Source organism: Lagopus muta, chromosome 1 (assembly GCF_023343835.1).
Source record: "Lagopus muta isolate bLagMut1 chromosome 1, bLagMut1 primary, whole genome shotgun sequence".
Taxonomy (NCBI): domain Eukaryota; kingdom Metazoa; phylum Chordata; class Aves; order Galliformes; family Phasianidae; genus Lagopus; species Lagopus muta.
This window is the reverse complement of record NC_064433.1, coordinates 172,350,425-172,376,402: the sequence shown is the minus strand read 5'-3', so window position 1 is coordinate 172,376,402 and position 25,978 is coordinate 172,350,425. Positions and strand designations below refer to the sequence as shown.

The following is a 25,978-nucleotide window of genomic DNA, read 5'->3' as shown; positions in this document are numbered from 1 at the left end:
ATAAAGGATTGGTGGGAAATCCCTACGTGTCTGACACATCCCTGGTGTCATACAGTTGATTCTAGCCAAGTTACTTAAGTGAAGCTGTTAAGCATGCTTTCTTCCGTAACCAATGGTGAAAATGAAAGAAACTGGATTCCCCCTCTCAGAGTCATGACTACAGTGGAATTAAAAAGAAAAAAAAAAAAAGAATATGACCTGAATATGATGAAGATTTTCTTTTCCGTGTGAGAAGGAAATAAAACTAAGATTAAATGACCTATTGAAAGAAAACAACATATAGATCTAAGCTATTTATAGTGTCCCACTGCTTCTAAATTTTTAAGAGACAGATTATAAACTGAAGAAAGATTTGTCAGGGAAGGAAACCTCAGTACAAACAGCAAAATCTAGAATTTGCTGTATTCTAATCTGCCTGTTTGGTGTTGCGTAAAGTGAGACTCATTTCAGCACAGACAAGTTGTCACCTAGACAAAGGGAACTTCACCAAAAGAGAACTGCAAGCTGGGGGCTCACCTTACTGAATTTTAGCTCTTTCACAAAGATTTCACAAAGACTTAGCAGTCCTGACTGCCTCTACAACCAATGTGGAGTAAGACACCTTTGGAGATTGACCCAAACCTTCTGGCGTGGATGGAATGAGTTGCTTTTGAGGTTGCCTGTCTTCTTCCACTGACCACAGAGGCAGCCAACCTGATTTGCTCAGATTAGACTTACAAATTTTTGGAGTGATGTGTTTGAGGTGGTTCTCACATGTAGTCCCTTGTATCTATTTCTCCACTTCTGAACACAAACTTGTCTCATTTAGCCCTCAGAAGAATTTATGGCAATTTTGGTGAAGTCTTTTGAAAGTGGAAATCATAATGTAAATGTCAAGTCATATTATTTTTTTTGTCACAGAATCCATGTATTAGGAGAAAAAAAATCCTTTTCATTATTTCTCAGATACTTACAATCTCTTGTGTATGTACATTTCTGTTCCAGGCTGCCTTAGACTGTATGCTCCATCAGGGTCAGTATGTAGATTTCTGTAGCTGGTTGGATACAAAAGGGCCATGTTGCCACCATTCCTGTCCATCTTACCCTGACTCCACTGTCCTAGTGACCAGGTAGGTGTTACAGCTGTTACAACTAGAAGCTCACTTTAATGCAAGTCCAGACCTAGGGTAAAGTGTGTGTCTTTCTATTTGTATTCAAAATTCTTCAAACTGTTCTAACTGTTCTTTTAAAGCACAAACAAAACAATATCAAATACATGAAATACTATCAGCAGATGTTTCTTTTTGAATCACAAAATCAATTCTGGGGAAGACTTATTGTAAACACTTCCTCTTTTCAATCACTCTCCTCCTACTCCTGTTTATTTTTCTGGAACAAAAGTGTTGCTAGAGAAGCTGAGGTTGCTTGTCTGTTAAGAGCACAGGAATGAAGTTAGATCTCCAGGATCTGACTTGGCCACTGAGTCACTAGGTAGCAACAGATTAAAAGAGACAGTTTCAAGTGCTACAATTACTGTCAATTGTACCTCCCAACTGTATTAATTCAGTTTACTATCACAATAATAGAATTAGAAAAAACTATTTCCTTCTAAATATATCTCTTCTGCAGATACTGATGGTACTCACCAGGTCCAGCCATGTTTGTTTGACATGGAGTACTTTTCCATGATGGCTGTAAGACGAAGTAGAGAGAATTTTTGCAGCAGATTCAGCTGGGCTGCTGACTGATTGCTGATGTGAAGTGATGCGATGGAGTGGCTCAGATGATGAGAAATTTGGAAACTATGCCATCGTAATTGCCTTTAGGAAAAACAAAAACCAAAAAACAATAGAAAAACAGAACTCTTATTTGGGCAGAAAAAGATAGCATACTGTGAGATAAGGAAATGTACGAAACATGCAAAAACATACTCACATTACCATGCATGCTGTGTCAACTGAAAGAAAATATAGCTTGGAGGCATACAAAACAATGTTTGATCTTTTTATTTTGGAATTATTCAAGCTTTTTTTTTTTTTTTTTTTACATCATACTCCCAAGAGGGTGAGGGTCTCATACATGCACTAAAGGAAGGAGTGTGACCTCTTACGCCCATTAGCCTACACACTTCAACAGTATGTGGGAGTTCCAGATTAGAATATTCTCTTCCTGACTCAGAAATGAGATTTGATGCCTGGTCCCTAACCTCTCAGGAGAACAGTCTAACCACCAAGGTATTTGTAGATTAAGTTCTCCAACCAGCTCTATTTTTAAATACTGGAGGTCTTTTCAGAGAAGGGATTGAACACTGAGTCTCCTAGGGAAGACTGATAACCACCAAGCTACTGAGACACTCACATCTTCTCTTTATTCCAATGTATTTTCTCTAAATACTGTATATATTGAAAAAAAAACCCCAACAACCTCCTTTCAGTTTCTCGTTTTGCTAAACATGAATTCTGACACAATTCATACAAACTTTGACACAGCTTATTTACTTAGCAGCTTAACCTGAGTTTACTTGCTTGTGACAGGGGTGAGCAACCACAGGCAGCAATAAACTACGGCATGGAAGAATTCTCTGTGAGGATTCAAGACTGACTGCAGATCAGAAAGTAACAGGTATTTGCTCACTGCTTCTGCACACACAAACCCACAGCAGTATGGATCTGCAAAGGCCTTTACCCAGAGCCATGCTCCCTTGGCTCAGCAGAACTGATCCTGACTTTCTATTAACAGGTTAATTGTATACCAGATATGCAAGAGACTGAGGCAGGGTAGGGAAATACTCTTCGTGAATAAAGGGACATATTTTTAAAGTAGACCAGAGCCTAAAAAAGTGCATGAGACTACTGAAACATACACACTGGAGTACATAATTTGAAAGACAAATTGAAAATAAGATTGCAAAATATATACAGAGTTCTATTATGTAATTGAATATTACGGATCAAGAGAGAAAAAAAAAATCCTTAGTTTGCCAATTCTCCACTGATTGCATTTAAAAAATTCCACAGTAGGATGCATTTTCTCCAGAACTCCCACACTTTCCCTGGGAAGTCCCCTTTCCCATACAGGATGTACAACTGTAATGATGTAATGATGTCAACCTTATGACTCCTGAACTGAGAGCTTCTGTTTCATTTGTCATATTTCACAGCCTGTCTTATTGTTAATGAAAGAGGAAAGATGGATTTCCGTACCAAATTTTGCTACCAACCTGCTTGGCCTTGTGAGAGATGCTCCCACTCCAGAGTCTCTCCTCTCTCTAACACCAGTAGCCTCTGATTCATTAAGGGATGTTCCATCTCTGTCCATGTCACTTGGTGTGGTCCGGCCATCAGAGACAGAGTTTCCTTCAAAATCAAGTGTAATCTGTGTGGTTGACTGGAAAGGTAATGATGGAGACTCTCTGACTGACACATCATCAACTGGCAGACCTGGCAACACATTTTTTGACCAACCATCTACTACATCCCGGAGTCCATTGACGTGTTGCAAAATGTCATCTAAATGAGGAAAAAGTTCACCTTTTTCTAAATCCAGAAGGTCTCCAGTACTAGCATACAAGTGGGAACCTGGCACATTGTCATAAATACTAATTCTGCTCTCCTTAGGACAGCAAGCCATCAGTCCAGTCTCTTTTGGAGTAGAGCAGTTCTGTTTTCCCAAAGAGACGCTGCCAGTCCTCCAGTTTACACCATTACTGTTGTCTGTAGGTGAGAGGCTTTCAATAGAAAGTGCCTTTGGGAAGGTCCCTGGTTTGTGGTCCTTGGGAATATGCACAACCAAGTTCTCTTGGGAATGAAATTCATTTTTGCGGTTTTGGTCCACCACTTGCCGTAAAGCTGTTCCTGCCAGAACATCTAGATCATCCAGGTACATCCCACCTCTCTTGTTCGCTTCATGACATTTGCGTTCCTTCAAACATGGTGTGCTCACCCCACTGCTGCTGTTTTCAGACTGACTGCTTTCACTGCTGGATTTGGCAGAAAAGGAAAGTCCTCTTTTGCCTGAATCTTGTGCTATGTTTTGGAGATCCCCATTGACTATCTGTACACAGTGCATGTCCTTCAAAGATTTCGGCTCACGCTGAAGAACAGGTCTGCTTATCTCTAAAGGACCTGCTCTTCCTGAGCCTTTTAGTTTTCCATGCACACCTTTTGCTTTTAGTGTCTCCATGCGCTTTAGAAAGGTTTTTGTTTTGGTTCGCATTGGTTTCTCATTCTTAACATTGTCCTTGGGGGACAGAGCAGTGCTTATCACCATTAAGTCTGGCAGCAGTGTGCTCTCATGCTGGCCAGAGCAGTTGCAGGTCTCCCTGGCGATGCTGCTAATGCTGGACGGACTCCTGTTGTCGCTCCCCCCACTGCTCTCACTGTGAACAGATGAGACCTCAGGTTCACTCAGATCTGTAAGGACACTCTCACTGCTTGTTGTATTTTTCATTTTAATATCCCCAGAAGATCCATGTCTGTCTGATTGGTGAAGTAAAGCATCAATGTCGTCCACTCGAGACCATCGTCTGCTTGTTCTTTGGAAAGTCCATTTATTACTGATAGCACAGAGGTCTTCTTCATCTGAATCTTCACTCTAGAAAACAGCAAGTGGCATACATTAAAAGCAGGTATTTTTCTTGTTTTTTGTTTGTTTTTTCTTTTTTAAATTAATGTGACTCTGCTGATTCATGTGAGCAACAGCTTGCAAGGTCTCCTTGAACTGAGTCTTATGAAAGATCAGCCATCAGCCCCTTCATAACAGCCTTTTCCATTTAACTGTAAAGATTGCAGTGAGCATCTTAACATGTATGTAATAAAAGCCTTATCTTTGTTATGGAGCTTATGAGTCCTATCAATGTCTCTTCGCTTTTGTGGGGTGATTTGCCTAGAGCCTACACTGTATAGGATTGATGCTCATAGTGACTGTGCATAAAAAAAAAAAAGGGTTTTTAAAGGTCCAAACAGGGATGGTGTTAAGATACACAGCAGTACAGACTGGGCAGCAGCTGGGCACCACAGCAAGGCGAGCCATTCAAGTACACAAGATAGAAAATACCCAATGCTGCACTTAGTTTTGCAGAGAGAACTGAGTAATCATTTGCAAGAGCAGCAATAATCTTCACAGAGCATGTGAATTCAACAAGCCTTGTTTCAGAAACACATCTCCAGATAAACAGCTGCAATGCTTAAAATAACAGTAAAAAAACCCCAAACTTTTGGAGGCATTGCTCAAAGTATGCCTGAGGGCAGGTGTGGGGAAGAGGCAGCATGATCAGAAGGCTGGAGCACCTCTCCTATGAGGAAAGATTGAGGGAACTGGGATTCTTTAGCTTGGAGAAGGCTCTGGGGAGACCTCATTGTGGCCTTCCAGTACTTGAAGGGAGTGTATAATCAGGAGGGGGAATGGCTGTTTAGGAGGGTGGATTGTGATAGGACAGAGAGGAATGGTTTTAAACTGAGACAGGGGAAGTTGAGGTTAGATATTAGGAGGATGTTCTTCACTCAGAGGGTGGTGATGCACTAGCACAGGCCGCCCAAGGAGGTTGTGGATGCCCCATCCCTGGAAGCATTCAAGGCCAGGCTGGATGTGGGTCTGGGCAGCCTGGTCTGGTGGTTGGCGATCCTGCACGTAGCAGAGGGGTTGAAACTAGATGATCTTTGAGGTCCTTTTCAACCCAGGCCATTCTATGATTCTATGAAGAGGAGCAGCAATGCTCAGTCCTAGATGGTGCAGTGTCCAGTGCTGAGGTGAGCCCTCAGCCTCAGACATACAGTATTGTGCTTATGCTTTGGCAGTTCCAGGAGCTAATATAAACTGCAGACAACATGTACCTTGAAAAAACTTGGATCAAAAAATTCTCCCTATGACATTTCTCTTGTCTGCTTTTCCAAACAAAAAAGACACATCTTCAGCAGGAAGCACGCAGCTTTGAACTTGCTGCACTCACAGGATGAAAAGCCCACAGATGCTAATAGTATCCTTTCCTTGACTTTCAACCAGATTAATACTGCATTATTCCTGTACATTTGTTTCACGGCAGAGCAAACTAACTTCACCTACATGGCATCCACACAGCTCTTCACATTCTTGGAAGCTGGCAGAAGGCAGTAGAATTTTACAGGCTGTCAGACCAAAACAAGGTGTCAAACCAGAAAGACTATTTTGGGAATGGAAAACAACTTATTTTAAAAGTCTATGATTAGAAGTAATTTTAAATGAAGTTTTGATGGTGAAATTATCTCCCATCTCTGACTAGATCTCCACTAGCCGGTCTAATTGAAAAATGTAAAACAAATTTTATCAGAACCTCTAAACCTTAAATAATATGAAGCTTCAAGAGATGGAGTTTGGGATCAGCAACGAGTCAGGTCTCCTTGTTGCCACAAGTTCTTCCTGGCTTATCACTTCAAGTCAGCCAGATGTTTTAGATCACGTACAAACTACAAAATGTTCTGTCTGTTAATGTTGAGACACACAACTCCTGCAGCTGGTGTTAGTGTGTGGGAATGGATGGATATTTTAGTTCTGCTGCTAGCTAGAGAGAAAAATTAAGCAGCAAGTGATGCAGCAGGAAAGGGACTAGAGAAGGCTAATGCTACTTTGGCTGTTTTGTCTGTGGGGAAGAAATGGAGTATCAGCCAGTTCTACCTTCATTTCAGCTTGGCAGTTTGCTGTAAGCATATACAGACTGGTTGACTGCACAGACTGAGGCACTTAAAAATCCATCTATTGTGGCCTTCATAGTGCCACAAAGTGGATATTTTAGAAACCACAGGGGTACATACTTGAAAATATTTAGTGGTGATTATATCTACAAAGCACATCGCTGCTGAAGTGTCGATGGCACTAATTGGTGGAATAAAAAGATTTTTATTTATTATACATCCTAATAAACAAAAGGGACCTTAAAGAAGATTCTTGGCTGACACAAATCCCTGTAGCTGCTCTGACATTACTGCATGACCTCACAGGGCTCAGCCTGTATTTTTTTACAAGCTGGAGTTGATTAAACTAGCCCAAATGGTGGAGGCATTGTGAAAAACAACAAGAGGAGTGCATAGAGCAGGAGAAGACAGAAATAAATATAAATTTGGTGGTGAATGTACTTTAAATAATTTTTAGAGGAAAATAAGTTTGTTTGTTTGTTTTTTTATATATATAGAGATGAGTCCAAATGGATATTGGCAGTAAACAAGTTTTGCAACTAACCACAACAAAAAGAGGATTACATTCTGCCCAAGAACCAGTCAGAAAATATAGAGGATGTTTGCTGTTGAAAAGAAAAAAGAAAAGATTTAATGTAGTGTTTGAATTGGTAATGAAACATGGTTGTGCTCCATCAGAAGAAAAATCAAACGAATTATCTGGATACTGAAATGCTACCATGGTGACTCACTCCAAATTCGGCTGCACTGTGTGTCCTGTGACATAATGTGCTTTTTCTTCTGATGGAATTAGTAGAAATTCTGGAACCCACAAACATCCTGAATGACCCAGTGTTCTTGTTATACATCAGAGCGCCCTGACAAATGAGACAGTCCCCCAAAAATGCGGGGAGCACTTTGCCAGCTGACGTGTCACCAGCTACGGGGACAGTCTGAAAGGCACGATTCATTTCACATGGAGGAGCACAGATCTTGCAGCACTGAGTGTGTATTTCTTCTGACCTAGGTCAAAATCAAGTGCACAGCTTTGGAGCACATTCAAAAGCCAATACCACTATGCTTGGGAAGACGAGAAGGGGCAAATTTCTTGAGCAGAGACCGATAACATTTGCCAAAGAGAAAGTTTTTGGCTCACGGATTTGTCACAGCTGATTTAAAATGGTATGGGTGTTTGACTGAGGGTGTACTTTCCTCAGATACAGAGGGATGCTAACAAAAGGCAAAAAGTAGGTTTATTTGCAGTGGATTTTTGCCACATTTTTCCAGCTGGGGGCAGGAATTCTCATAAATTGACAGCTGCAGAAGGCAGTTAATCCAAAAGCTAATCTCTGCCTGTCCAAATCGCTTACAGACATACTTGCAACACATATACGAGGGTTTCCGCGTGCATACTGATGAAGCCAACAGGAAGAGAGCAGCCCGAGGCATGAGTGCACCTTCTAGCATGAAGCAGGTGGTGGGGAATGCTCACCCTCACTGGCTTCCACAGTCACCTCCTCTGGCAGCTTGCTTGGCTGTACTTGGGTGGATTGCTCAAGCAGCTGCTCTATTCCTGTGCAAACCTGTTATGCTGAACCTCCAAAGCAAGCTGATTTTGCATTTCATTGTTCAGGTCACCATAAAGACTATAAAGAAAGGCAGTTGCTACTACAAAAACAAAAAAAGTTTACTTGATTCAATCTTTAATTCCAGACCCAACTTTCAGCTTTTATACTTGCATTTATATTTTCTTTTGTCAGCAGTCCTTCCTCCTTTATCTCCTGTCCCCTACATTCTCTCCTACTTTCACTTGATCATTACCGACCATCCCAAATCTCTTTTGTCCCCTCTTTCTCCACAGGCATATATGCTCTGCTTCTCCCTGGCACTGTGCATTTAAAGACTGACCTAGCTGATACATTGAAATGGTACCAGGCAGGGCAGCCTCATGTCCACAGCAAAATAACGGTCATCTGCCAGGAGAGCAGCTGAGAGTTTCAATCCATTCAGAAGAGGAAGAAGTGGCAGCAAAATTTAAGAAAAATGGTAATAACAAAATTCCTCCATTTTTACACAGACACATAATAAAGCAAGCAAGCAAGCATACAAACTTCACAGCAAAGCCAAAAGAAAGATAGGAAATAACATCTAAACAAAATTTCCATAGGACAATTGGCATTCACCTATATGCTGCTTTCTGTAATTCTGTCAGCTCCGATGTCTTTGCTTGAACACAAGTACGTGTGCATATGCATACAGATCTGAAACTGCTCCAAGCAGGTCAACTTGAGTTGATTTGGGTTGGCTTTTGCTGATCAACCTCAACTTCTTGCTGTATTACCTATCTGTCCCAAAACCTCTTGCTGCCCAAACCATAGTGATCCCACAGCCAAGAGAGTTTACTGTTTGTCATGTAGGTGTGAGGTGAGTGTTTCGTGTGGGAAGTGTTGGCATTTAGCAAAGGCAAGAAAAATCCATCAGCACAGAGGCAGTGAAAAGACGGAATCCCAGTGGCTTTGTGAATGGACAAAATGCATGCTAAGTAGGCTACATGAACAGGGGAACAAATGGGCAAAAGCAGATGGCAGAATATCTAAGAAGTGAACCCATTCTTTGTACAATGTCCCTCAAACAATAAACTGAGTATGAACAGATTAAATTTGCAAAAATACAAAAAATGCAGCTCTTGGAGGCAGCCTTTAAAAAGAATTAGACAAACAGCCTAAGAAAGACAAATAGTACAAGACTTCTCAGCGTCAGTTCCCATCTTTGTACACTAATGATGTGCCTGGGGGAATTTTTGACTGGAAAACCAAACGTTCAAGAGTTAACAGATGTTACAAAATACTCAAAATCAATAGGCAGCTCCTGCATTCCTCACTGAAACCCCTTAAGCTCAACTAATTCCATTGTTACATAGAAGTTTCTAAAGAAGACAGGATTTATTTTCATATTCTTAACTAGGAATAAGTTGGTACAAGAAATAAAGAAAAGCTATTGTTTGTGTTCGAGGAGTTTCCTTTTTTTCCATGGCAGCATTTTCCATTGTGTACTCACGTGGCACTGGCAAACAAGCCAGTAATGTATAACGTACAATTTTTTCACCCGCTAACTTGAATCGCAGATACATGAAGTTTTAAGTATTGCATGTGCCCTTCTAACACAACGTGGTATTGTTCCCACTGTATTCATCTCAGTTTTTCATTTTTTGTTTGTATTTTCAAGATTCAGCAAACTGTTCTACTCAGATATTTCTGACTCACACGTTCAGAGTTAAATACGCTTAACTTTCAAGAGCTTACCAAAAAACCTAATTTGGGAGCTGTTATCATGAAAGCCCAGGCAAAGCCAGTACATTTCGTGAAGTTGCCTTACCTTTTTTCTTTGGAAGTTCACATCGAGTTTCATTGAGGCGCACTTGTTCAGTGTGTTCAGTCGTCTACAGAGGAAAGCAAATTCAAGAGATTAGCTGCCTCGGACTAAAGGGCATGACTTTTCATAAGTTCAAAAGCTTTTCTCTTATCTGCCTGTAAAGTGCTAACTGCATACAACAGGCTTCAGAAAACGATACTGTTCATATTATTCCAAGCTATGAAACCACTGCGTTGAAAGGGCGTCTTAGCTTTACATTCCTTGATAGTCAGTTTTCCTATATTGCTTTTTAATTCATAGACACTTACGCACTTGACAAAGGAAACTGGCATGAATAAAACAGCTCTAATGTGTGGCAAAATGACAAGAAGATAGGGAAGTAAACTGCTTTCTGTAGGAACACAACATACCTGGTCTAAAACAATTACATATGTAAATATTCGGAGATTTGGAGATTTCAGAGCACTTGTGAAAGACAAAACAAAAAGTCAGTTTCGGATTCAGTTCCTCACTTTTGTAGTTAGTACAGCTTTTAAAAAGACACAAAGAACTTTTAGCAATTAAATATTTCTTTCGCAGCTGATAGTCCCTTCCTTAAACATACGGGTCTTAGAGAAAGGTTAGCACACATCAAAGGAAACAGATTTAATGTCTTCAAGCATTTCTTGTTATTTCTGACCATGATTTGTTTGTAACGATGTTACCAGAATCTCTGCAAGACTTCTGCTTTTTAAATCCATGGCTATTCCAGGAAAATAATGGGTTGAAATGACAATCTAGTAACGATGGGAAGTGAATATGTGTTAGTGTGTAGAGACAGAGCATCAGAAAACATGCTCTTTCAGTAGTGAACCTACTATGCTAAGCATAATTTCATTTTTATTTAGACTCAAAAGTCCCAATTCATGAAATCATCTACTTTTTAAAACAGGCTCAGAGTGCTCAGAGTTAAATAGATAAAATTGTAAACATTTTCCTCATTTAGGGCTGAAATACGAGCAGAGTGAGAGAGGCCTGTGCCCTCAAAACACTTCAGTGGGCTGCTGCTATCTCCTAAGTCTTTGCAGCAACAGCTGCCCCTTGTTTCTGCAGCCCAGGAAGAGGCTGCAAATCTCCAGAACTGATAGCATTTGAAATATGTGTGATAAGTTACAAGGACATGTGAAAAAAAAAATCACATCAGTGATACAATCTCTCATTCAGCACTAGAGCATTATGGCATTAGCATCCTCTTCCCTGGCATTGTAATATTAAAAACCCTTTCAAACTGCCACTGCTTGTAAAGAACTGGCTAAACAAATGCAGACGTTCCAGAAAAAAACTCCCTTGCAAAGTACCACCTGCTCATCTGTAGATAAAATGCTCCTCCTCAGGCCAATAAAACCCTGACGCCATATCAGAAAAGCCCTATGCTTGTCACATTAATGTGAGTATAATGAATGCACAAGCATGCCCCACATGCATGGTAGTCATGTTCTTGTAATAAATCGCAGGCTTTGTGGCTTTGTAACACTATCTTCAGCCTTTTGCCCACAGACACTCCTCCTCAGGGGTTACATCTGTAATTGCAAAACTCATCTTTTGCCCAAACATGGAATTTCACAACAGAAAGTTGCATTTTCTCTGGCTCCAGCTGAGCAATGTTCTGTGCTTGTTTTGATAAATTTGTGTATTGATATGAACTCCAAATACACACAGACACAGACACACATTCAAAGGACTCCAACCCTACATTCTATTTGTGGAGCCAGCTTCCTCTGTGAGGTAAACCAGAAGCTCAGACCTCAGCCCCCATGCCTCTGCATTAACTGCCCTGTGCTGGAAGAGAAAACCTTGATGTGCTGCCTGGACACCAAACCTGGTCACACATCTGAATCAAATTGCTGCAGTGACTTTACATGGGATAAGCCCATCTGGACTGCAAGAAGCACCACTACAAATCTCTACAGCGGCACCTGGATTCACTTGAACACTGCAATGCCCTCAGTCTGTGTTTCCTGTCAGTGTGAGCGAGACCTGGGAATGTCCTGAGATTCCACCTAGGTCTTACGGGTTGGGTTTCTTTCCTCTGCCAGACAGACTGGGGATGAAGACCAGGGTCTGCTGGACCTTGTCTGACTGAGCATCAGCCAGAGTGCAGCCAGACCACAAACTGGGAAATCCTATCATAGTGTTTCTGTCACAGAATCATTTGAGTTGGAAGTGACCCTTAAAGGCCATGTGGTCCAACTTCCCTGCAATGAACGGTCACCCACAACTACATCAGGTTGCTCAGAGCAGTCCAGCCTGACCTTGAATGAATCCAGGGATGAGGCATTCACCACTTCTCTGTGGGAGCCAACACTTCTTTCACTCAGTATGATGCTGTTTCCATCTAAAACCACCAGAGCACGCAATGCATTTTAGGAGCAAAGTGAGAAGAAAGTGACGGCCAGCAGCTTAACACTTCGCAGAAAGTGTTGCGGTATTTCTGTACGAAAGGGTTTCTTAAGCACAGTAAGGTGCAGAAAGCTCATGGTTGAAAAAACAAAACCATCCAAAGCAACTGCCTTCCTATTAACTGCATTAGTCTCAGCAGAGAATTGACAGGTCAGCTCTATCCAAGCCAGTATTATTGCTCAAACTGGACTCTTAGAAAGCTACAGCACTGTCCTGGCCATTTTCTAATCTGGCTTTTTTACAAGGAGCTCACTCCATCAAAACTAAAACTACTTCTTAATGGGAGCCAAGGGCTCGATGTTAGGTTTTAAATTTACACATCTACAAAACAATGGCATGCTGCCTGGGGCTCCTCCAATACCATGGAAAGATTTGCCAGTGAAATTAGAAAACTAATGATCAGATTTGTTAGCTTGCCTGTTACTAACAACTCCAATCAAAGCGAGTCTGTTCCAACTTCTTATGCACTGTTACGTGCCAGCTGTGGTAGAAAGCTTTTCTGATCTGCTTGAAGTTGTTAGATGATTGTCAGCCAAGTCCTCAACAAATCTTTCTAGAAACAAAAAAATAAAAGTCTCTAGCTAAAAAGGGCTGCTATTAATGTCCCAGTCGAAGCGAGAGAGGCACTAGATGGGAAAAGGATGCCTGCTAACAAAACACAAAATCTGGACTGAGAAAAGGCATAAATACCACATTAAATAAACACAGGAGAGGTGACTCTACAGAAAACAAATCAAATAGGATGCATTTGAATACTTGTTTGGAGAGCTCTGCAGTGTTCAAAATAAGCTTAGAAAACATTCACTATAGTACATACTTTCCCACTAATATTATTTCTTCTTCAGGTCATCACAGGTGAACACTATGGTGAAACATCATCCCTACATTGAAAAGTGTTCCTTGATACAATGCTTAAACATACAAGGAATTATTCAGGTGCCCAAACAACAGTCTAATGCTATTTTATATCCCCAGAATTATCAAGCCTGGCCTTCAGGTGCTGCAGGTGCTCTTGGTCAAGCCAGTCCATGGAGAAGTCTAAGTTATCTTGGCAGATCTGAAGTGGAGTAGACACAGGTATTTAGGGCTCTGAATCCCACTCCCAGTGCTGTACTTCTTAACCCACCTGATGGAAGTTGATCAGCTGAAGAAAATGTCTGCATTTTGCATACTGTACAGCACTAAGCAGCGCTTACAAATAAATACAATCTTGTAGCAAAGATTATCTGGAAAACCTCATGGGTAAAGTGTTGCCTTGCTTGAAAAGCCATCTAGATAATAGAAAGTCAGTTTGGAAGCAATTTGGAGCTCCATGAATTCCTGTTCAGCAGCTGCATGTGACATGCTGGTGAGGAAGGCAGCACAGGGTACCACATCCAGTGGGGTGGGGAGGGCTGGTAGGGACAGCAACCTTGGCTGCAGCATCTCCTACCTCTGCAAATGCCCTTTGTTATGGATCATGACCAAGCAAACACATTTTATAGTTCTATAAACTCCTCTCTGAGGGAAATAATCCTACACTATTTCTTTGTTTTATTATTATTCCTAGCCATGTTTAGGTGCTGCATACAAATGCCCCTTAGCTTGCTTCTTCTGGTATGACGGAATTTAGGAAATTCTACTAAAATTAAAGCAGGACTTTCCATGGTGTATCTGGAGAGCCTGGCTTACTTCCTAACAGGACTCACAGCAATTTTAACTCAGCAGATAGTGCTAAATATACATCACCATTTCAAATTCTAATAGTATACTATCCCATATACAGTGACTTCTGGATTGCTAACAATCAAAGAGACACGGACTATGGAAAAGGAGGCTGCTGGCTGCTTGGCACAGTTCAAATTTAAACAGCCTTCTTTAGGGCCCTCGTATCAAACCTGTATTTCATACTTGTTCTTTATATTCCCAGTCACTGTATTTACCTGAATACAAAATGCACAACATGGTTTGGCTTTTCCTTCCCACCCTCTTATCACAGTGGCCAAAAAAGTTCCCAGAGCAGAGTTTGTTGCTGCTATTTTGGAAATGACAAAGATCCAGCTATAAAATTTTCATGCCCAATTATTATTTTGGCGGGTTGACAGCACTTGCCTGCAGATTGCATGGCAATTTTCTATTGTTCGTTACTCAATAAAATCTGAATGGAATCTCTTGATAGCAAAAAAGATACGCCTCTAACCCAAAAGCCTCCAATTTGGGCTTTGCTCTGCCAAATTTTCAAATGATATTGTAAACAGCAGGAGTGTTAGAATATCTCAAAAAGGTCACAGAAATCTTTTGCAGCAGGGAGTTACAGGCTTTCTGACTAAAGTACAACCAGCTGCTGTAAAAAATGTTTCTCGGTATTTGTGCCTCTTACTGTCTTGTATATTGAATGTCATAGAAAACTGATTATAATGAGGTGAAGAACCCGATTTCAATCCAGAAGAACAGCAAAATTCAGTGTTTAAAATTATCCTCTCAATAAAAACGAGTACCCTTCTTTGTTTACTAGCATGCCCTGAATGCACTATTAGCCAATGCAAAGGCTTGGCCATGCACTGCTTTGAAGGCAGTGGGAGTTTTGGGTGTAAGAAGAACAGAAGTTTGGCACCCAACCTGGTAATCTGTATCCACAGAAATAACAACCAACCTTTTCTTAGCTTTCTGTTTCAGAAAAGCATGTCACAGTCCACTGCTCTTGAATGATGGATATACTGGCATTCACCTTGTGCTAATGTCACCACAGAACAAAGCAAGGGTAGAACACTGACCACTGTGGTCAGCTGAGATGTGAGGAGTTATGGTGTGCTGGAAAACTTGGAAGATGTTGGTTTGGTTACTAATACAGTAACACAGCTTGTAGCAGGGGGAGAGGCTGACACTGTTTACTCTTTCTGGTGAACCAGAAACTTGACATTTGGCACAACTGCTTTTTATGGGTCGGTCACTCTCAGCTAAAGGTTTAGTGCTGCTGAATTACTGCAAATTAAAAGTCTGCAAACTGACAACATGACTCTCCCATCTATACATGCTGTATATAATGCTTCTCTTTATACCTGGCTCATACACATAGTATCATTTCCTTCTAAACTACAAACTGTTTAAAAGCACTCAACAAAAATTAAATCCAAAGAATGTTATCTTCTGAATAAAATTATTACAGAAGTTACTAGATAGTCACTAAGACCTTTATTTTTCAATAAAATAATTTCAGAAGACTTGGAAAGACTTACTTTCTGCAGATCTTTGCAATATCCTTTAGTTTAGGCAAATATAAAGTACTGTCTTTAGTAGTACATCCCTAGTATATTTTTAAAAGTCTTGTATTTCAATAAAAGAGAGAAAAAAGAACAAACATCAATTTCTAGCTTGTGTTCTACTCAAAAAGAAATCATTGTAAATGTAAATCTAGGTTAATCATTTAGGTGTATATGTAAGTCTACAGTCTGAAAGAGCAAAAGGTGAGCTGTTAACACTTAGCTGAATAGGTCTTGGATGCTTTTGATCATAACTGAAGTGCCACTATTGCTAAGTACTTCAGAAAAGAGTGGCCGACGAGAGTCCTAAAGCTATGACAAGCCACTCACTGTTTGCTCTCATGACAATGGGACAGGGACTGAGATCATACTCGCAACTTTGGATGGTGCTTCAATTTTGTGGGAAAGAATAGGTGGAAGAAACTTCAACCTCTTACCACTTCTCAATTCTGGGACTACAGCAATGGGGTGCCAGATTAAAGCAGTGGGATGTATGTATGTGTGGGAAGAAAGTTTCTTAGACACGGGTATAGAAATCCTTCCCATTAGGTCATACAGAACAGCAATTAATCAAGGTTACAGGCATTCCTAAGAGCAATTACTGAAGGATCCAGATTTTTTTTTTCCTGCAGATTTCTTAAACATTGAGGTTACTACAGAGATAAAACAAATATTCTGTTCCCCATATCTGTAAAACACAAATTGGGAAGTAATTTGCAGCAAGGGAGTTTTGGGAAAGCGTTCTGACAGGTATGCACAAGAATATCATAAATCCTCCAGGAAGGATAGCATCTCCTGGCCTGGAAAGAGGGACTAGATTAACTGTCTTCCAGCCCTATTTGCTATCATTGAAGGAAATCCTTTCTGAACTCCTCTGTCACATCCTCATTAAAGCCTGCAAGCACAGAGCAGTGTGCCATGGAACACTGTATGTGTACTCTCTGATGACTTTATCCACAATTGCAGAAGAGCAAATAGAGTTTTGCTCAATATTTTGATGCTAGAGTTGTGCAAGTTTTCATAACATGTAATAAAGCCTGTTTGCTTAGGGGCCAGATGCTCCTTTGTCCTTACTGAAGTGGAGAGGAAAAGAAACTAGCTTGAGAACAGGAGAAAGAAGGAGGAAACATTGTCTCCGTAATGAGATTTTGCAGAACTACCACAGAATTGTTGCTTCTTAAGTCCTGGGGGGCAGTACTGGCGCAAAGCAATACAGTATATTCATCACAGGCAGAGTACAAAAAGCTAGAAGAAGAGCAAACACAAGCCTCTGGGAAGGGCAGACCAATGAATCGCTACAGTGCTGGGGTTCTGGTTCTAATTCTGTTGGTGATGCCAAATGGAGAGTACCAAGGGAATCACAACAACATGAAAGTCATGACTTCTGCCAGAGAAAGTACTTGCAGAATTCTGTGCAATGAGATTCTGTCTTTTCAGATGTGCTTGGACACAGAGTTGTTCATGTGCAACTCACACATGGCTCCTTTACTTACTCGGAATTTCCTCATATTACTGCTGGTTCTTTGTTAAAAATGAAGGGGTTTCAAATCCACTGGATTTGCATCCTTCTCAAATCTTGTGTCTTCTCCAACCTTAATAATTCTGTGACTCTGACTCTTGTGCTAGGCTACTGTGCTAAAAACAACAAACCAGCTCACGTTTTTAAATTAACACAAAAGAAACTTTAGGTGTTATTTACCTGCAAAGTGGTTCTACAAGGTCCTTGTCAAGAAAATCATGATCTTTCTTTACTGCAGCAATGTCAATTGGAAACTGGGAGTCTATAAAAGGAGACACAATATTAAGATGACTCCTTGCTATTTAAATTAAAATAAATTGTCTACAACAAAAATGCTTTGCATGTACTTGCTTGCTGAAATACAGTAAGACTGACTTCACTCAGCTCTGGTTCCCTTCCAGCTGGGAAGTATCAGTGACCCTTTCAGTTACTTTATTATTTTTTTCTCTTAAATGCATAGCTGAGCATCCTGTGCACAGAGACAGTAACATTATTTCACTTTGGCTTTAATAAGATATTAAATTGTTAGCTGGTGCCCACCACAAACAAATGAGATCAGAGAACTACCAACATGCTTTCATTATCCAACATGAGCAATAAGGTTCTCCGTCCCCATCACAGCAACTTAATGAATTGCTGGATAGACTTTTCCCATGAAACAGGAACATTTTGAGCTTTTTGTTTTTAATACAACTCCCAACAACAACAATTTCATACTAAGGGCTACTCACGTAACAGAGATGAAAAACTGAACTGAATTATAACCCCCAATACCAGCCAAAAAAACAGACTAGTGTTCTGGAAGCTGACATTTGTAATGAAAAGTGACATGGCTGCAATACATTAGTGGGCTCCACAACAGTGGGATGGGCTCCAGCACGATGGCTGCACTCCAGATCGCCCTGCCATGTTTAGGCACCGCAGCGGGAAGCTGAGACACAGGGATTGCAGCCAGCATTTTCAGACACTAGTGCTTAACATTTATATAATAGATGCCTGGAAAAATGACCTTGTTCTCAGAGAGGCCGCCTGTCTAGAGTGCATACTGGTTTTAAGAGGGACTGTGGGAGCCCAGCATGGGTTGCATTTTGGATGGAACATCCCTCTGAACTCAGCAGGCACTGGACTCTCCTTTCTCTGGGGGAGAGGGGAAGTGAGGTACTCTGTAACAAAAGGTACTGCTGGGCAGAGGGATCGAGGTAGATGGACTTCTATGTCACCTCTGGGTGACAGGTTTATTAGTCCTACTTCCTTGATGGATTTAAGAGAGCCCACCTGGCTCCTGCTGAGCTGTCTGAGCATCTCTGTGCAGTGCACCTGCGAGGCCCTCAGCGGGCCGTTAGGAGCCACAGAGGTGTCCTCAGCACCGCGCTCCCCACCACTTCCAGCCCTGCAGAGCTGGCTCTGACCCACGAGGTTCCTTGGCTCTGTGCAAGGAGCTGTGCTGCCTCCAGACCCAAGCTGACCCTGGACAGTGTCCAGCGGGGCTTGGCAAAGGTGCACTTTGGCTAATAGGCCTGAGTGGGCCTGAGCTGGCTCCTGGTCTCTGGCAAGAGCAGAATAGGCAGTTTGGAAAATATGAGGATCAGCTGCAGTTTCCCTGTCAGCGTTGAGCTATGGAGAGCAGAAAAGAAACATTCCCACTCCCTAAACCGCTCCTGAGTGCAGCAACAGTATAAACACTTGCCCTGTCCTGTGTTGACACATCCTGATCACAACTGTGTCATCCACCCACCACAGAAGCCCTCAGGAGGGGACGCAGCCATTTGCACTGGGTTAGCCCTGCTGCATTTCTTTTTGTTGCTTTACAGTGAGGTGAAATTTGAACACAGCTCAAGTAGTTCACTGCTGGTAACTCTGCAGAGTTTTCAATCTTTTTTTTTTTTTTTTTTTCAGTAAGATTGAAATCTTCAAAAACATTCACTATTTGTAATCTTATTTCTGAAGGTTTAAAAAGTCTTGAATAATAATTAAAGAAAAATAAGAGGCGTATGTATTTGGATTTTTTGTACTTTTTTTTTTTTTTTTTCTGTTAACCTTCAAGATTTACACAAGCTGTATCCCCCCCCCCTTTTTTTTTTGATGGCCTTGAGGGCAGGAATCTTACTTTTCTTTAGGCATTCATACAACTCCAGCAGATGAGGCTTTGTGAAGCAGCCAGCCATACCAATAACTCACTCAAATGCAGAGCTGGCTGACTGCAAGCTCTCTTGGAAAGGACCCATTGAGCTTTCAGTTCTGCACAAACAGGAGCAAAACTTACTTACTCTCATAGAACTGAGCATACTGGGGGAATCCAGCTGCACGTAACCAGTCACACGCTTCCTTTGCTTCGATTTCTGAGGAGAAAGAGAAAAGAGAAGAGTTCACACTTTGTTATTCTGCATTAGAAGTTCTCTAATTACAAGGAAATAGCAAAGAGATTTGGTAATAGATGCTCCCTGCTTAAAATAATTGTTATTACTCAGACGTATTTTTTCATGACATCAGAAAATAGAATCCATCAAAGAAATTCACCTGCCTCCACAGGTCTCCAGGGTTTGCACAGCTGCTTGGTGCATGAAACATGGACACTTATGTTTTAATCACCTTCACAGGGAAGGAGAGCTGCTTGCCAGGCCTGTGGCCCTGGGTCCTATCCTCCCCTATGGACAAACTGCTGGGGAAAGGTGAAGATGAAGCCAGGTGGAAATGAAAAGACAGGGAACATGCTCCTGTCAGAGGAGGTTTTCCCCTCCTCTGACACTTCTCACAAAGAAGCCAGGAAAAGCTTTGGACAGGTCTAATGCTACAGGTGGGATGCACCTGCCTAGCTATAGCCATCTGAACTCAATTACACTGAATCCCTCCACAGTCAATAGACAGTTACTTCTGAAGGGTGATTCATTTCACTTTGAAGTGCTGTCTACAATAGGTGGGATAGATCACTTACACTGCTTTCCTCTTGTGGCTGTTAACACAGGAAGGATAAACTGCTAGCTGCAGGTATGCCTGTGCAGCCAGATGAAATAAAGACCATGACAGGCAGCAGCTTCCAGCACTGCACCCAGAGCACTTACTCTTCTTTCATTTTAGTCCACTTCCAAGCCTATTTGGGACTGCTTCAGTTATCTCTCTTCAAGACAAATCTTCTCTCGAGAAGGCTAGCACTAAGCAGTGTGGAGATGAATCAATTTGTCTTATTTTCTCCCTGAAGCACAGGCACAGCTTGCTCTGGACTAGCTTTCCACTTTCAAACAGCTTTCATTGGTAAGCATTGGAACAGGCAGCCAGGGAAGTGGTGGAGTCACTGTTCCTGGAGGCGTCCAAGAAATGTGTAGATGTGGCACAGAGGGACATGGTTTAGTGAGCATGGTAAGGATGGGCTGATGGTTGGACTTGACGATCTTAGAGGTCTTTTCCAACCTTAATGATTCTACGATTCTATGATTCTATGATGTAAACCAGCTTCTTGGAAGAGGAATGACAAGTTGGACAAGATATCTGTCCCTCAGGCTGGGGCTGACAGCAGGGATAGCTGAGTATGGTGGAATGGAAGAAAACCAAGCTCAAGACATGGATATTTCTCGACCTCTGTGATAACCCATTTATATTATATTATATAAATATATTATATAAATGGGTCACTCAATTTTTACCAAGAACTAAAAACAGAGGAACACCCAGATCCACATGGATTGCCAGTGAAATCTGTGCAACACATCCTTGCCACTCAGATCTAGACCAATAATTACCATGTAACTGGTTCTGCTTTACAAAATCGAAGTCAAAACATACCTGCACCTCTTATTTTTGCAAAAAACTGGATGTATTTCTGCTAAGGAATGGAATGAGTGCTCAGGTGTTGAAGAAAGTAGACATTATTTTGCTTATTATTCAATCTGAATTAATCAGACAAGAGTTTTGGCACATTTGGAGCTGTGAAATCTATGCAGTCATAATATGAAACCTTAAATATAAAACAAGCAATGGAACTAGAAAAATAAAATCAGGCGCAGTTGCTCTTTTGCATGTTCTGCCTTGCATGCAAAAATATCCCAGTCATAAATCTGTTTTGTACTAAAATGCACTTTTATAGATAGGAGATGCTGACACAAATTTTTCCCTATGCAGTTCTGTTCAAATCCTCCTAATGACTTTACCTACTGAAGCTCACCATAAAACCAGCTTTGAATACACTCTGCAGTATGTGACCCACACACCTTTTTCTGATCCTTCATACACTGAATCACACCAGTGAATTTCGCTGAAGAAATAAAAATTCAGGATAGAAGGTCTACTTATCAAAAGCCCAATTTCCCAAAGATGATTAGACAGCCAGGAACAGCTCTGCAATGGCCACAATCATTAGCACTGCTGAATAGGATTTGCCACCAGGTCTTCATTTGCTTTGACATTAGTTCATGTCAAGGCCAAAAAACGGAGCATGAAAGTACATTCAGTTCTTAACACCACACAAAAGAATGAACAGCTTACATAAAACGTGGCTCTCACTACTGCACATCTGTGTGCTGAAAGCACATCTCTATTATGTTCCAGTGAGGCTGAATATTTTTATTAAATGCTTGGAGAAAAGACAAGGCTTTATACTTTTGCTTAATTCAATCTCATGAAACATGGATGAATCAATCCCATTTCAAAATGTATTTTACAACTCATAACAGCTGTACGTACACTCTAGCTTCATCTAGAAGCACAACTAACAGAGACTGTGGGTGATAGAGAATGCTACCATTTAATGCTCTTATATGCTTATCACATTTCAATGTTTTTTTGCAGTTGGCTCTCAGAGGAGCTTGCTGAGAAATCCTCTTGCAGCTCAAGTGAGATTGAAAAATCTCCAGTTGCAGTGAGTGGATAACTGTAGGCAACAATCTCACCCATTCAGCATTTGTTTGAGGCTACTGTTGTTTAAAAGCATTGCTTTTACAGGCTCTTTGTAACATACTGTGACCCCCCAAACTCAAACTGATCGACAGATTCACTTCAAATCTTCGACTGTCCCTTCCATGAAGGTGTCTACTGGGAGTAATTTTGATTTTCAGAACGATCACCTCAAACAAACAGCTGCAGATTTGAACAAGATTTGCAAAAGTAGCTTTCAGCACACTGTGCCTCAGACATGTATCACTGCCCAGTTCCCCTCACTCTTTTGCTTCTAGGTCTTACTCAGAGGAGAGCAGACAGGGAGAAGTGCAATGTGCTGCTGGCCCAGCCGAAAGGATGGCTTTGCTTACATCGGAGAATTTCTCCTTGTTAAAGGCACTTGTTTCAGTCATTCCCCACTTGGCTGCTATTCAAATCTGAGTGAAAAGGCACAAGCATTTGCCCTTCAGCAGAGATGAAAGTTGATTTCTGTTATCTCACCTCGGGCATGTAATCCAAGTAATGGTTCAGTATGCAATACGTATTTTTTCATTACTGGATATTTTAATGCTTAAAATACAATTTGAGATGCTCAATTTAATATTCTGTATTTGCTTTTTGCTGCTTGCTAGTTAATCATCAGCCAAGGCTTATTTGGGAAGAGATAAGCAGAGCACCACAAAGACCTCACTGAAGATGTCAATGGAGGGTTGCACAAATATTTTTGGCAGCATTGGTGTGGTTCTGCTCCCACGTTCAGGCTAAAGCAGCTGTCAAAGCCAGCCTGTGGCAGCTGTGCTGCTTTGGTGCAATCCTGCAAGCACCTGGAAAACTACATGTGTTCACAGGTCGTCAACTGCACAAAGAAGGGCTGTCACACTGAGAAGAGTGATTTGAGCAAGGACAAGGCTCCCAGACTTGTGCTGAATGCCACAGAAGCTTACAAACCCAGCCTCAGGGACTTCATCTCCTGGCTTCTGCTGGGAATTTGGGAAAGTGAAATTGTGGGTTCTATGACCAAAAGGCTGCATGCCCAGCTGATGCAATGGTGGGTTTTTGCTTATGCACTACTGTACTGTTCTACTGCCTGAAAAACAGTCATGGATAATTTTCTACTTGCTTGGGTAGCAGCTAATGACATTCATTAGTGAGGCTAGGCAATAACTCACCTGCCAATACTGACATGCATCAGTATGTTTTACATAGCTAGAGTTCTCAGGGTTGTTTTTTTTTGCTTTTAGTTGAAGCTTGGCAATAAACAAGTTACTCTTTCTATTCCTCTTTTGTAGCAAGTTATAGCTGATATTCACTTCGTCAAAAGTTCTTCAGCCACATTTTTGGGGAGACGTAACAATAGAATTATAGAATCATTTAGGTTGCAAAAGACCCTTAAGATCACCAAGAGCAGCCATAATCTAACATTACCAAATTCACCACTAAACCTCCTCCTAAAGCACCCACAGAGATCAGGCTGATGATGGCCTCCAGGTCCTCTGATCCACCAGCACATACCAGGTGGCTCATGCAAAGTCCCCTTCACACGTCACTGCTGACCTTCCTCATATCTTGCACCAGGGGCACCTCAGAAGCTGCCTCCTTCTTTACCCAAACCTTTCAGTGCACATATGCAATCAGTGGCTTAAAACCTCCTCCTCAATCAGACATGCCATTGGGTTTTATGTGGTTTTTTATTCCTTCAGGATTAGTTCTTAATCTTCCTGGAGGTGTCCCACTGTGTATAAAATTAAATGCGTATCAGAGACACTGATACAATAACCCAAAGCACACATGGCACAGCAGAGACTGAAGTGCAAATCTCACATCAGTTCTTTCCATTTATTTAAGATGTAAGCAAAGTGAAATAAGGAAAGCGAGGTTCACCCAAAAATCCTGACAGATGGCAAGAGCACAGCTGGGATATGACTTCAAGTCCATGTTTGGTGCTAGGTTTGCAGTCACTGCCCACACAACCTGTGAATGCTCTGCCTATTCTGGAATTGAAATGGAATGGTGGATTGCAGTCTTTCTCTCACCCAATATTGTTACAAACTCTTAAAGAACTGCTTGAGTGGTGCCTGATACCAGAATACTCCAGCAGTCAGAGATTCCCAACAGGAACCAGCCTGCCCCCACCCTGCTGCCTCCTTCTCCTACTTCCCTCTATGACATATCAACTCTTGGCCAATCCAATGGAGATCTTTTAACCCTCTAAGCTGGCAGAAGACTAACCCCAAAATCTGGGAATGCTGTAGGATTAGCAAGCTGACCCAGTGCCTCCAAGTGTCTCAATTTAGTACATGTTAACTGCATCTTCATTAATCAAAGAAACAAAGGATCCAAATCCTTGTTTTATCCACTCCTTCAAGATGAAGAAAGCTGTTGGGACAAGGTCTACCTAACATTTTAGGGTCAGTTGGGAGGCTCAGCTCAGCCTTGGGCCTAAGAACTTTCTTTACTTTCAGTAGCCCCAGCGCAGCTGTGAGAAAGGCGAAGCAGACAGTACTGAGGGACAAAACATTAATCCTATCTCACACCCGAGGCATGCTCAAGGCACTGTGTGGGTGAGTCCAGCCCTGCCTAGCTGAGCTGAATGCACCCCTTTTGCCCTGTACACATGCCATGCCACACAAAAGCCATGTCACCTGCATGGTGAACTCATGGGGGCAGATGGGATCTGATAGAAAGGCTGGGGCTGTGTGAGAGCAGATCCAGTGTGTTTCAGATCCTTTCTGCAGCCCAAGGTGGGGATACTTCAGCGGTTCCCACTGCTCCCTTGCTCTTCCATCTCATATTCTTTAAGATCCAGATCCATATTGATGTTATTTTCATTTTTCAGATGATGATTTAGAGCACTTCAAAAGTACATGAGCAGGACAGAGATTGGGTTCGTGGGAAGTAAGTGTGTGATTCCTTTAACCACCCATTAAAATAAGTCTACGTTACTCCTCAGATACCAACACTTTCAGAAATCTTGCCTGGAGGCCAAATGTCAAATTTCTGATGTTCTGAGATACCTAAATGCATCACTTCATTGTCACTCAGCTACTACATAACACTGAAGACTGACAGGCTTCCAATGAATGGCATTTGCTGAGTCACTTTGGAGCAAAGAAATGAACCTTAAGGAAGGGTTTAGGTGCTAAATTGTAAAGAACACTTTCCAAGGTCACAGCAGAACAGAGGCTCACATCTGCAGCTTGCAAAGAGCAGGTTAATCCCCTAACTACTTATTGTCTTTCTTCACCACAGTAGGCAGGCTGGCGTACATCACGGAAAAATATAAATCTTTTCATGTTCCCTAAGGAAAAAATGCCAGTGCAATGTAGGCAAAAATAGGCAAAATTTTCTGTAATGTTTTCATCTTGCATTATAGCCAACAGAATTATTTAAATGGAAAAATTCGTAAGTTCTATTCATAGGACAGCATAAATTTTTATGTAAAGTACATTGATGTCTCTGAAATTATTTAGGCTTTTAGCATAATTTCCCAAGACCTCCATCTGAGAGAAGGCTTTCAGGTTGAGCTCTTACGGCTTGCCCCATTTCCTCCCACTCTGTAGGATTTTTCCAGATGGATTCCAATAATAATGCAAAGGCAACTGTAACCATAAAATTACCATTTATAGCACTAATCTATCACAAATAAAATAAAACATAAGCATACAATGAATTTGTATTATATTACTACACTATGGTGCATGCTCTTCAATAAATCCTGGTAATAACGTTTTCAAAAGTGGAATTTCATTGGAATTGCTTTATATTATGCTGTATAATTACTATTAGAGGCAAGATTCTGTTTTGCAACCGAGGAAGAAATAAAGCTGTCAAAGCATTATTTTAATAGACATTAAGCTTTTGCAGAGTATTGTGGTACCAGTAATAATACAATAAAATATGGACCTTTTAAATTACTATGG

General features: G+C 41.3%; 1 protein-coding gene across 8 annotated transcripts in view; it reads right to left on the bottom strand.

The window, feature by feature from the left end:
- STARD13 (StAR related lipid transfer domain containing 13) overlaps positions 1-25,978 on the bottom strand; it is a 308,068-nt gene that overhangs the window by 20,188 nt on the left and 261,902 nt on the right. For 6 of the 8 annotated variants that reach the window (XM_048933947.1, XM_048933948.1, XM_048933949.1 and 3 more), the window contains 5 exons: positions 19,460-19,531; positions 17,373-17,454; positions 9,999-10,062; positions 3,200-4,572; positions 1,626-1,799 (listed from right to left, as the gene is read on the bottom strand). In XM_048933947.1, the coding sequence (XP_048789904.1) occupies positions 1,626-1,799; positions 3,200-4,572; positions 9,999-10,062; positions 17,373-17,454; positions 19,460-19,531 (1,765 nt within the window). The remainder of the gene's footprint in view (positions 1-1,625; positions 1,800-3,199; positions 4,573-9,998; positions 10,063-17,372; positions 17,455-19,459; positions 19,532-25,978) is intronic. The other 2 variants (XM_048933953.1, XM_048933954.1) reach the window with 1 other exon arrangement.